The sequence below is a fragment of the Rhea pennata genome, chromosome 18 (genome assembly GCF_028389875.1).
Source record: "Rhea pennata isolate bPtePen1 chromosome 18, bPtePen1.pri, whole genome shotgun sequence".
Lineage (NCBI taxonomy): Eukaryota > Metazoa > Chordata > Aves > Rheiformes > Rheidae > Rhea > Rhea pennata.
Window position 1 is genome coordinate 11,801,510 of NC_084680.1, and position 11,286 is coordinate 11,812,795.

Consider the following 11,286-nt stretch of genomic DNA (forward strand, 5'->3'; position numbering starts at 1 on the left):
TGCATGCTAACCATTTGCATGATAACATGCCTAATTTTCTTAACCTGATGGTGGACAGGTTTCTTTGGGACTGCTAACCAAGTGAGTTTCACCTGCCAGTTTGAGAGACAGACATCAGCAGATGAACTCTTTCTACTTACTACTTGCTCTAGTCACGTAAAAGTCTGTTTATTTTCTTTACAAACGTACACAACAACTGATCAGGACAGAGGCATATACAGACTTCCATACTGCGGGCTCTGTAAGAAGCAATGTAACATATTTTCTTCCAGTTGCATGAGGGAAGTTATGGGGATAAAGCAGACAGTAACTGCCTCCTAGTGTTCTGCTCCCAGTTTGACTGCTCCTGAAAATACATACCAAGCCAGTGAAATGCTGGCATACAGCAGTCTATGTTTTTAACCAGATGCTGGGGGTTATGTAAATCAGATCTTACATCTCCTCTCTTACGGGCCAGTTTCTCCAGTATGTCAAATTTGTTTCACTTAGCTTCATGTCTCTTTCTGTATGTGACAGCTTCCTGTTTTTTCCCCGAGTTAATCACTTCAAAGATTATGATCTTTCCATCTTCACTTTGTTGACTCCTAACTAAGCTCCATCTTTGCTGTGAGACTGACAGTTAGGTCTTTTGTTTACAAGTTCTTCAGTTCACCTGAATAACAATTTGAAGACTGTAGAGTATGAATTTGAGGTGCAGCAGCAACTTTAGTGACTTCTTGCTTGGATACCAATTCTGGAGAAAAAGCACTTTATTCTTTACCATAATCCACTTGCTAGTGAAATAAACTGAAGGATAGGATTGCTTTCATCCCAGAATAAATGTCCACATAGTTTGCATAACTCTATCTCCCTCTATGGATTTCCCAGGAATTGTTTATACTCTACTTTCCTTTGAGTTCTTTCTAGAAAAATTATCAACCTATTTCCAGACATATGATTTCAATGTGTAGTACTGAAGGTAAGTTACACTGACAAAATGATCCATGATTCTTCTAACAAAGCTAGAACGCAGGAAGCTTGTTGCCTAAATGTACAGGGATAATTGATATTTTCCAAATTAATTCTGACCAAGTATTTGTCCACTTTGATAACAGCTATAAATATTCTTTGAATTCGTCTATGTAAGCCAAACCCTTTAACAGCATTTTCAGTCTTCCTATGCCCACATACGGCTGTGGGCTCACAGTGTGCGTCACAGCAGGCCAACTGACTTGTTAAACTGAACTTATGTCAATCAATGTTTTAACTAACAAATGTGGTAGATTTGGATTGTAACCTTTGGATCAGCCTTGTGAAGGAAAGCTAATGGGAACACACACTGCCTTTAGCAGAGTAGTGTAGCCTCAAGCCCCCTGTGGTTTAATCCCATCTGGCTCACCGGCAGGGTGCCGGGGCCACGGGGTAGGGAAGGGCAGGCTGCACACATGGGTGCCTTCCCTGTGGCAGCCCTACCTATACTGCCAAAAAGACTGGTCTTGCAATATTATTAAGCAGTAACACACTTACTCCTTCTCAGGTATGTGCTTTCACCTACAGATAAATACTCCAGTTTGCTGTGCTCTCCCCAGTGCCAAGAGAAGGCTGCATACAGGCATCTTCTGCCATAAATCTACTCAGAGGGTGAAAAAATACTCATCCAGAGGCAGGATGGTTTGTAAGTCCACAACATAACGAGCTCTTCACAGTCCAATATTCCAAAACAGTTTTGTTCAGCTGTAGCATAATCCCATGTTTGCACAGTATGCCTGGAAAGGTATGGGGGGGGGGTGTGCAGCAATATTACAATCCAACAAGTGTTAAAATAAAAAAAAAAAAGTCTGTCTTAGACACCTGCAGTACGTGCTGATTTATCGAAAGAGCCGATACATCCGAGGGAGCCGCCCATCCTTACTAGAAAGTGCTGTCTGGATGTGTTCATAGGTGGGCAAATCTGTTAAGTCACCCAGTGCAGCCACAGCTGGTTTGTTACGAAGCATCTTAGTGACCACTCTCTTGATGTCGGCAGGTTTCACGTCACCTGCAGATGAAAGCCAGAGATGTTACAAGCACATTTTAAATAGCAAAGAGCAGCTTTGCTATGGTGCTGAGTTGGAGACCTATGAAAAAAGGTCTTTGACTTTTCTTTTGACTTTAGAAGAAGCATTGTGCTAGCTTGCAAGCATTTAAAATATGCATCTGTGGTGTTTATGCCATCCTGCTTTCTAAGGCAATTCATCTGTGCTGCAATAATTGGCTCTAAGTTGCCACTCCCAGAACATAACTACTATTCAGTCTAGGCAAGGGAAAGTACTGTCTACTCACTGATGAGTGTGCAGAGCTCGTGAGGTAGTTTCCTTGTGTTTGTTGCCAACACTTGCCTTCCCACATCTTCAAAGATAACTGGCCGAGACTCAAGGTTCATCATGAGCATGGATTTCAGTTGTGTTTTTGCTCGCTCAAGTTCCACCTGTGAAGAAACAACAAATACAAAATAAATGTTCAAACAAGTATGACCACTGCTCTCTACTGCAAGATACCATCATTCCCTGGAAAAAAACAGAGACGCTGGTTTTAGTGCCACATTCTACTCCATGAAGGAGATGGATCTGAGCTTTAACCTAGACGTACAGCTTCAGAGAAGGAAAAAAGGCACCGGAACAGTTAATAGGTAAACCTTTCTTAGTGCACATCAGACATTAAGAATGAGGAATAGGTCAGTCTTTTGCTGTAAAGATTTGCTATGAAGGAATATACAGCATTTAACAATTTTGTGAACACCTTCCTCTTTGTGTTGCTAAAATGACCATATTCTTTTACAGACACACGTGAAAAACTTCTGTTCAAGAATTCATTAGTTTAGCACGTTCAGCTCAAAGACCATCTGCATAATTTGCAAGCTAGGCTGCTAACCTCTCCCACTGCTCCTGCCATTAGGATGAATTCTCTTGTAATGATTTCCACCATCTCTCGAACCTAGAAAAACATATTAGAAAGAAAATTAGAACAATGCTTAATTGTTCTCTTAATGTCACATAAAGTGTTCAACAGCTAGTATGAATAGACACTTTTTCCCTTTGGAGATTTAGCCTAGAAGAACTAAATAAATTGGAGAAGAATATTCTGTCAGATTCCCATAGTTTTGCAATGTTATAAAAACCCCTTCGCTGGAGTAAAACAAAAAAAAATCCTTCTAAGACTTAGCATTGCTCTCTGTCCTTTATGTATATGTTGCAAAGTGGCATGAAATCCCCAGGTCCAACTGACTTTTCTATATAGACACATGCTACCACTAATTTATCTCAGAGTATGAAAATTCTTACCACATTACAATTTGGTAATAAGCAATGCAGTTACTTTTTAAGGACATCTGTCTTTGAACACAGCGGGGCTACGTACCTGTTTTGGATCTGCACTGGCATGAATACACAGGAGACCTGTATCTTCGTAACTGTGATGGTATGAGGTCGCATTATACATCCAGTGGTGCCTGTGAGTACACAAACATACTTATTTAAATGTCATAGAACTAGAAAGTAGACAGTGAGTCCCCACAGCCCATTTTCAGGCTAAGCACAGAATTCTCAGCAGTGTTCATGGGTTATTAGTGCCTGCCTCTGACATCTCTGCATCTTACCTATTTCCTTCTCTCTATTTGCATCCTTGAAAGCAGAAGGAGAACAATACACAGTAGAATTACTGGTACCTATTGCCAATTTTGCTGATATTCCCTGGTTGAGAGGATGGATTAGATAGGATTCCTGGTTACTTCTGCCCTATTATTTTCATCCTCAAAATGCTTGCCGATACATTGGTCCCACGTGTTTCAAGCAGAATAAGCTGATATAAAACCTAAGTGTTTTGGCTTTCAAAAGATGAAGCCTTTCCTGTGAGCATACTATGAGAAAGCTGTCTTTCTGCTATCCTTTAAAAAAGCAAGGCAAACAAACCTGTTGAGTACATTGAGATACAGTCGGGTGAACATGCCCTTGCCAGGCCCTCCAGCTGAAAAGGAGCCACCGCCTCCCATCATCATGTTTAATACTGCAAAGGGAATGAAATCTTCCTCCTGAATTGCAACAAGAAATTCAGTCAACTAATAGTAGAGACCTAGTAGGGCTCTCAAGGGCCAGGGATCAGTAAAGAGGAAAAATTAGGAAAAAAGAGTCAAGAAAAAAAAATGTATAGGAAGAATATAAAATCAGTGCTTTTGTCAGAGAGGCATCTGGCTAATGATGCATGATGATTTTGCATGACAATTTTCCATGACAGCACATTCTGACATTTGTGCCCATTTTTCCCATATTTCCCAGCTTCCTCCCCCAAAACACCTGTTACGTGAAAAAGCTGCCTGTATACACTTGCACCATCAGCAGCAAAACAGTACCAGTGTTTACAGGATGAGATAGCAGTATGAAATTCTTCAGGCACAAGGCACATGTAAACGAAGGATTTGGGGTTGAGACTTACTAAAAATGAGCAGCTTTCTAGCCCAATCATGATGTGGGTAAGCTCTGGGATTGGAGTAGGGCCCAGGCTCACATCTGACATATCTTTTTCAACCTGTAGGAAAGGAAGACAAATTACTAGGACTGATTTTCACCTCTGTATGCAGCTTGATAAATTGCAGATTATTAACCTGTTGCCCAACTGATGCCTGTTATGGTCAGTTTTGGCTACAGGTATGCAATCTTTTACCTTGACAATTCCTCCTGTGTATTGAGCCACAGATCTGTCAACGTCCTTGGTCTTTCCACTACCCCACACTGGCTCTACTCCAAGCAGATACTTCTTGGCACACTCCACTAACTGCTCATGCTCGATCCCCACCCCGGCCAGCACCATCCTGTCTGGCGTATAGTAGTTGCGCAGGTACGAATGGAGGACTTCCCGATCAATTTTGCCAGTGTTTTCTACTGGGCAGAACCTGTTCAGTCCAACTGTATTTTCTCTGTAGGCTGCCTAAAAGGAAACAGATGCATTAAAGTAACAAATGTTACTTTGCCCCCTCAATCTAAACCTTTCTTTTTATTTCAGCATTACGCCTACCTGACTGAGACACATAAGAGAGGACAGGCTGAGCATCATTTCACTTATATCAGCATAAGTTAACAACATATTGTAACCCATGTCAGCAAAGATAAGTTATATTAATTTTAGTTTAAATTAGAGATCTTTCACATGTGCAGAATCTAGGATTTCAAAACAAGGGACAGCAAAACTCTCCTTTCTCCCACTGAAATCTATTTGAATATCAGAAAAATCTGTTTGCAGAGCTGTCTAAAATAAACTCTGAAGCTGAGGAAGAGAATGCAGCATGTACCATACAGTGTGCTGTGTGCAAGATAGCTTTGTCAGTGTTTTACCGCATGGATCATTTCTGTTAGTAGAGGCTCTGGATCAGGTCTCATATTCAAATCTTCAAGCTCAAATCGTATAGCCATTCGAGTCATCTCAATTTCTTCGTCTATAGTAAGAGAGAAAGCAAGACATAACAACCACTACACAAAATATGCAATTGCTAAATGAGAACTGTTAAGCTTCTTGGTGAGCACAATCTAATGATGAATTCTAAAATCCACTTAGCAAGTCATCCCTTGGACCGCTTTTTTGAGACACAGACTTATGTTCTCAGACCTGATAACCTGGGCTGTAGCACTACATCAGCCAGCAAGTTGACCACCATGTCCAGGCCTTTGGCATCAGCAGAAACGGCGTACATTATTGTGTCCCTGCAACGCAAGCAGATGGGTTTTGCATTCAGTTCAGAAATCACATGTCTGAGCGTTCAGCAAACACACTAGGGGAAATCACAGATAAAGCTGCTAGATCACTATTTTTTAAGTGCTTTGAACATGAGATAGCACTGACATTCATCACTGTCAGGTTCGCTCCTGTGGCTTCTCAGCAGGTGCTACAAATAGCAGATTTCTTCTAGTCAGAAACAGAAAGCGGCTTTTACTCTCACACGCCAGGAAAGCAAAGATTCAGTCATCTCAAGCTACTGCTGACACTACAGCCATTCAGGTAACAGAGTACGGAAAAAAAAACTGTCATACCTTGATGCCTGGCAGTCACAGATACCCCCATGCTTTTCTAAGGTGAGGAGAATCTCATCTTTGCTAGCAAACTGAGCTGTAGACTAAGAATAAGAGACCAGCGTTATGAACTAGTAAAGTGGTAACTGCTCACAATTACAGAATGTGGCCTAGAGCAAGGAAACTCATCTCCTGCACACTAAAAGCTCTTGTAAAGTCAGACTGTTTGCCAAACACTCAAATGTTTTGAGGCAAAAGCACGCCTGACTTTCAAAAATATAACTATAGCCGTAACAACAGTGTCACCCCAGTTTAAACGGTCGAAACCCGCGTTGCTGCTGCGAGGACTCGGCTGGGTTTTCCCACCTTGGCCCGGCCACTCGCGCCGATGACACCCGGTTTGGGGGCCGTTTGGGGGATTTTGTTTGTTTTTTTTCCCACGCGGAGTTTGCCAAGGGGCCGCGGAACGGAGCCACCCCGAACGCCGCACTTACGGAAAAGGCCAGCTTCTCCAGGAAGTGGGAAATGCCGCTGAGATACTTCGCTTCGTGCCTGGAGCCCGAATTCACCAGCACTAGGGCGAGGGAGGGAAGGAGGGAGGGAGGAGGGCGGCGCTGAGCGGCGCGGGCCGCGCGGCCGCGGGCCCCCCCCCCGCCGCCCGGCCCGCTACTCACGGCCCAGCGTGCAGAACTGCCCGAACTTGTTCTGCGAGGCGACGCGCAGCCCGTTCTCCAGCGCCGTCACCCGCGTCTCGAAGCGCTCCCGGCCGCCGGCCGCCGCGAACACGGGCTGGGGGGCGCCGGGCAGCGGGCGCGTCAGCGGCACGCCGCCGCCGCTGTAGCACCTGCGGGGCACCGGCAGCTCTGTGAGGGGGGGGCGCGGGCGGAGCGAGCCCCCCCCCCCCGCCGCGCGGGGCCGGCACCGCCCCCGTGCCCCGTCCCCCCGCCTCGGGGCTCACCGCCGCGCCGGGCCCCACGCGCCCCGCCGCAGCCACGCCATGGCGGCCGCCATCTTGCCGTCACCCGGCTAGCCTCACTTCCGCCCGGCGCGGATAGAGCGCCTCCGATTGGGCTGGCGGCGGCGGCACGAGAAGGGCGGGACGATGAATAGAAGCGTCCGATTGGAGGAGGGCTGAGCCGGCCGCTCGCTGGTTGGCTCTGCTCCCAAGGGGGCGGTACCTTCCCCGCGCGGCGAGGCTCCGCCCCCCCCCAAGGCGCGGCGCCCGGGAGGCGGCGGCGCCCATGGCGGCGGCGGCGGGTGGGGAGGCGCCCGCGGGCGGCCAGGCCGAGCCCAACCCCTTCTCCTTCCGCGAGTTCGTGCGCAGCAAGGCCCGGAGCGGCGGGGGGGCCGCCGCCGCCGCCCGCCAGGTACGGCTCGGGCCCGGAACCGGGGCCGGGTGGGGGCGCGGCCCGGCCCGGCGCGGCCCCGCCTCAGCGCCGCTCTCGCCCCGCAGGCCGCGGCGCGCCCCGAGCCCGAGGCGCAGGGCGAGGATGAGGAGTGGAGCGGGAGCTACCGGCCCTCGGCGGTGGAGCGGGCCCACCTGGAGGCGGCGGGCAGCCGCGGGGCCGCCCCGCCGCAGGGCCTCCCGCCGCCGCCGCGGCAGCCCAGCTACGAGGAGGTGGGTCCCGGCCGCTCGGCGCCGCCCCGCGGGCCCGTCTCCTGTCAGGCGGGCGCCAGACCCGCTGCTCGGGTCGCTGCGGCGGCGCTTATCAGCCCGCAGCGCTGTCCCGGCGCGCTGTCGCCAGCGGCTTGGTCACAACGGCCGGCGCGGTGCGAGAGCCGCCTCAGGGAGGCGAGGAGGCCGGGGAAGCCGCCCGGCAGCAGTCAGCTCTGCTGCCTGGTGTGTCCCGCCGCTTTTCGGGCCACTCGGGTGGCTGCCTCGTGCCCTCGCCCCGTAAGGCCTTGCTAGCCCAGTCTGGATTGGGCGCACGCCTGCGTTAGCTGTCCCGTGCCTCATTCCTGTGCCCCGTGGCGTTTGCTCAAGTTAAATGAAGGTAAGTTGGCATGTGATAGCACAAGACTTTTCAGCACTAGAATTGAGAAAGTTGGATGCTTCTGTATTTTATTCGGCTGTCTAGAAGTACTGTGAAACCCCAGCCTCGGTTCTAATGAGATTTTTTTTTTTTTAGCTGAAAGAAGAGAATGCCAGTTTGAGAAGCAAGATCAATAAGCTTCAGATTTTCTCAGAAAGTCAAGCAGACAAGTGCGTAAACTGCAGTATGAGGGAAAGCAACCATGTAAACAAGTTACCTTAGAAGAGGTGCTCACTGGAAAGAGTCAGCAGTTTTAAAGAAGAAAAATGTAGTTGAAACCTATTCTGCTTATTTAGAAGCTTGATTCTAATAAAGCTGTTTTTCTTATTGAAAAAATACTTGGGGAATAAGTAGGCTGACGTCTGATGAGCATGACTGGGTGGCTTATACTTCAGTTGAAGTGGTTAGTGTGAATGAGGGCAGAGCTTGAGAGGAAGCATTTCATAAAGTTTCAAATTAACAAAGTAATGAATCTTTATCTGTTTCCTTTGACACAAGAAAGATGCGGGGAGTTGTTTGTTTGTTGATCAGCTTGGTATTAGGAGGTTTGAATTTCTTGAGGTTAAACAATCCAGAGATTTGAGGTAGGACTTTCTTAAGTTCCTATCTGAACCATCTGCATCACGCTGCTGCTAGTAGTGAGGCATCTAGTACTTTCAGGGTAGGGTAACTGATTCAGAACACAACCTTATCTAGACTGACTTATCTAGATATGTTTTCTGTACAGCTGTGTAATCCCTATTAATGCAAATGGATGTTGAACAAACAAATCCCCTGAGCCACAGCCTAGAAATTTAGTTCTGTGGGGAGACTTCATTTTTGTATAATGTAGAAGGAAGAGTTATTTGATCCCTTTTTAGAATTTTCTTACCAAGGACCTTAGTGTTACAAGTGCTTACTGCAGGTTGTCTCTTGTTTTTTAAAGGATGAGAAAACTTGAAAGAAAGCTAGAGGAAAATAAAATTAAAGAAGAAAAAGAAGCTCAAGATCTAGAAGCAATGGTGCAGCATGTGGAACAAAATCTCCAGCTGATGACTGTAGGTGTTTGTGTGTGCTGTACTAGAAGAAGAGTGTTCATAGCTTGGACCAAGCAGTTCCATTCCTTATCCTTCTGCCCTTGGTTAATTCAGGAAGCTTAAGTGATTGGTTCAGCAATGCTAGCACTGAAAAACTGTGATGTGGGTTCAGCTTTTTCCATTATAACAAGACTGAGTCAGTTTAGAAATCTCTTACCTAGAAAAAGGGAGATCTTTGCAGAAGTGTCATCTTTATATTCAATACCTTCAATTGCTTTTCTTTGCAGCATTCTGAAAACCCCCTGTATGAACTAAGAACTGTTTTTCCTGCTTGTTTATTTATACTAAGTACCTTTTCCTCTAAGCCAGGAAAAAATGGCAGGAGGTAATGTACTCTGCAGTTGTAGGTGACAATATTAGAAAGGAAATGTTGGGAAAGAAAGAGTCAGTTCACTGTCCCCATCTGGTAATATTTTCAGAGCAAGAGGTGTAAAATTACAAATCATGTCACTTCAAGCTATGTGCTGGAATCATCCATTCCTATATTCCTTAGATTGCCTCAAACCTCAATCAGCGCTATGATATATATATTTTATATTTTTTTCTGTTTCAGAAACGGGCTGTTAAAGCAGAGAACAATGCTACAAAACTGAAACAGGAAAATGCATTACTTCAGGTGTGAAGCTCTGTTCTTCAGTTACAGTACACTCAGTAAACCCTTAAAACATCTATCTTGAAATGTAGCCCAGAAAAGGGATATTGATAACTATGCCTCACTTTTCCCAGAGGATACTATAGAAAATGTTCTAGATTAGAGCTATCGTGCCTATGCAAACTGTAAGCTTCATCTCTGTGAGATGTGGTATTTGTTTTGTAGTGAGGTTTTGCTGCTGAAGTTTAATGTTATTTTCAAATGCTGTTTGATATCTTGAAGCTATGAATACCTGTAATACAGCAAGGCAAATGAGTATTTAGCTATAGGAAAATGCCTTAGAGGGAAGAGAAAGAAGCTTGAGAAAAACTACAGGTATCTCAGTATAGCCTGTGTAGTATTAGATGATAATGTTGATGTCAAATAACTGCTTCCTTCCCTGCTATCAGAACTGAAATACTCTGGTGTTGAGTGTATAAAACGAGCAGAACTGAGGCTGCTGGATAGCAGTGTATCATGGAAACGGTGCATGTGTCTTCAGTATAAACAAAGGCTTCTAAACTGTAGTTCTGAATCTGAAATTGCCTAGAAAGAATCTCTTCCCAGTTCTGAAGAGTAATTTTGTTAAGTATTTATCCATTAGTTGCTGTACCCTGCTTAAAATTGTGAAGTATGTACTAGAAGTTCTTGTTGTTATTTTCATGTAAAGTATGTTGTTTTTTTGTTTGTTTTCCCTGTCAAGGTTCAACTGAAAAATTACAAGACAGAGAATGAAGCCTTGAGGTCAGGCCAGTCAGCTAGTCTGGCCATAATGAAACAAAATGCAGATATTGCCTTACAGAATCTTCTCACGGTTATAACAAACTCTCAATCTTCAATAAAGTAAGATGTTTTAAAAAGGCTCATCCAACACTATCCCATATGCTTGTCTTAGTACTAATGGAAAGGGCAGTACTGAACTTTTCCAGTGATTTTTTGTAGGATTGAAACTTATCCTAAAAGTTCTTGTATTCTGCATGCCAGATCGGATCAGATTAGTCCATATTCTTGTTCCTTATCTGCATCTTATTTGTCTTGTAGTTTAGGTAACTGTGTCATTTAGAAATACTTAAGATGTCTAAGTCTTAGGATTTTTTTACTTAATGTAAAAAACCTTACACTTCTTGTTTTTTTTCTCCCTTCAACAAATCAAGTTTGCAGTCCGGATAAACTGCTGCTTGAAAAGTGAAATTGCATAGATAAACTGTACCAAAACAGTGCCTGTGTACTTTATCCTCTCCTAGATGTAAGACTAATACTGCACTTCTCCCAAATTACAGGCAGCTGGTCTCTGGAGCGGAATCATTGCAGCTTGTTGCTGATCTCCTTAAATCAATAGACCGAATTTCTGAAATGCCAGATGATGGACAGTAAAACGACAACAATGGACTCAGATGGAGAACTCTGGTTTCTTACAGAAGTTGCTAGTTAAAGATTATTTTCTCATATTCCACGTCACTATGTTGTGCAAAGGCGTGGCGCGCTGCTGCAGAACTGGCCTTTCCACCTCTACCAACAGCACGGCCGCAGCC

At 45.3% G+C, this 11,286-nt stretch overlaps 2 protein-coding genes across 2 annotated transcripts; one reads left to right on the top strand and one right to left on the bottom strand.

The window, feature by feature from the left end:
* Window positions 1–152: 152 nt before the first annotated feature.
* On the bottom strand, window positions 153–7,026 carry PMPCA (peptidase, mitochondrial processing subunit alpha). The gene is made up of 13 exons (XM_062590705.1): window positions 6,973–7,026; window positions 6,689–6,858; window positions 6,509–6,588; window positions 6,036–6,118; window positions 5,614–5,708; window positions 5,343–5,443; window positions 4,675–4,938; window positions 4,447–4,539; window positions 3,927–4,045; window positions 3,376–3,466; window positions 2,890–2,952; window positions 2,302–2,446; window positions 153–2,017 (listed from the first exon to the last, which is right to left on the bottom strand). Exons 1-13 carry the CDS (start codon window positions 7,023–7,025, stop codon window positions 1,848–1,850), a joined length of 1,527 nt encoding a protein of 508 aa, XP_062446689.1. The 5' UTR covers window position 7,026; the 3' UTR covers window positions 153–1,847.
* Window positions 7,027–7,242: 216 nt separating this feature from the next.
* ENTR1 (endosome associated trafficking regulator 1) lies at window positions 7,243–11,207 on the top strand. The gene is made up of 7 exons (XM_062590740.1): window positions 7,243–7,381; window positions 7,468–7,632; window positions 8,144–8,217; window positions 8,973–9,084; window positions 9,677–9,739; window positions 10,458–10,597; window positions 11,035–11,207. The coding sequence occupies exons 1-7, from the start codon at window positions 7,256–7,258 to the stop codon at window positions 11,126–11,128; spliced, it is 774 nt and encodes a 257-aa protein (XP_062446724.1). The 5' UTR covers window positions 7,243–7,255; the 3' UTR covers window positions 11,129–11,207.
* Window positions 11,208–11,286: the final 79 nt, after the last annotated feature.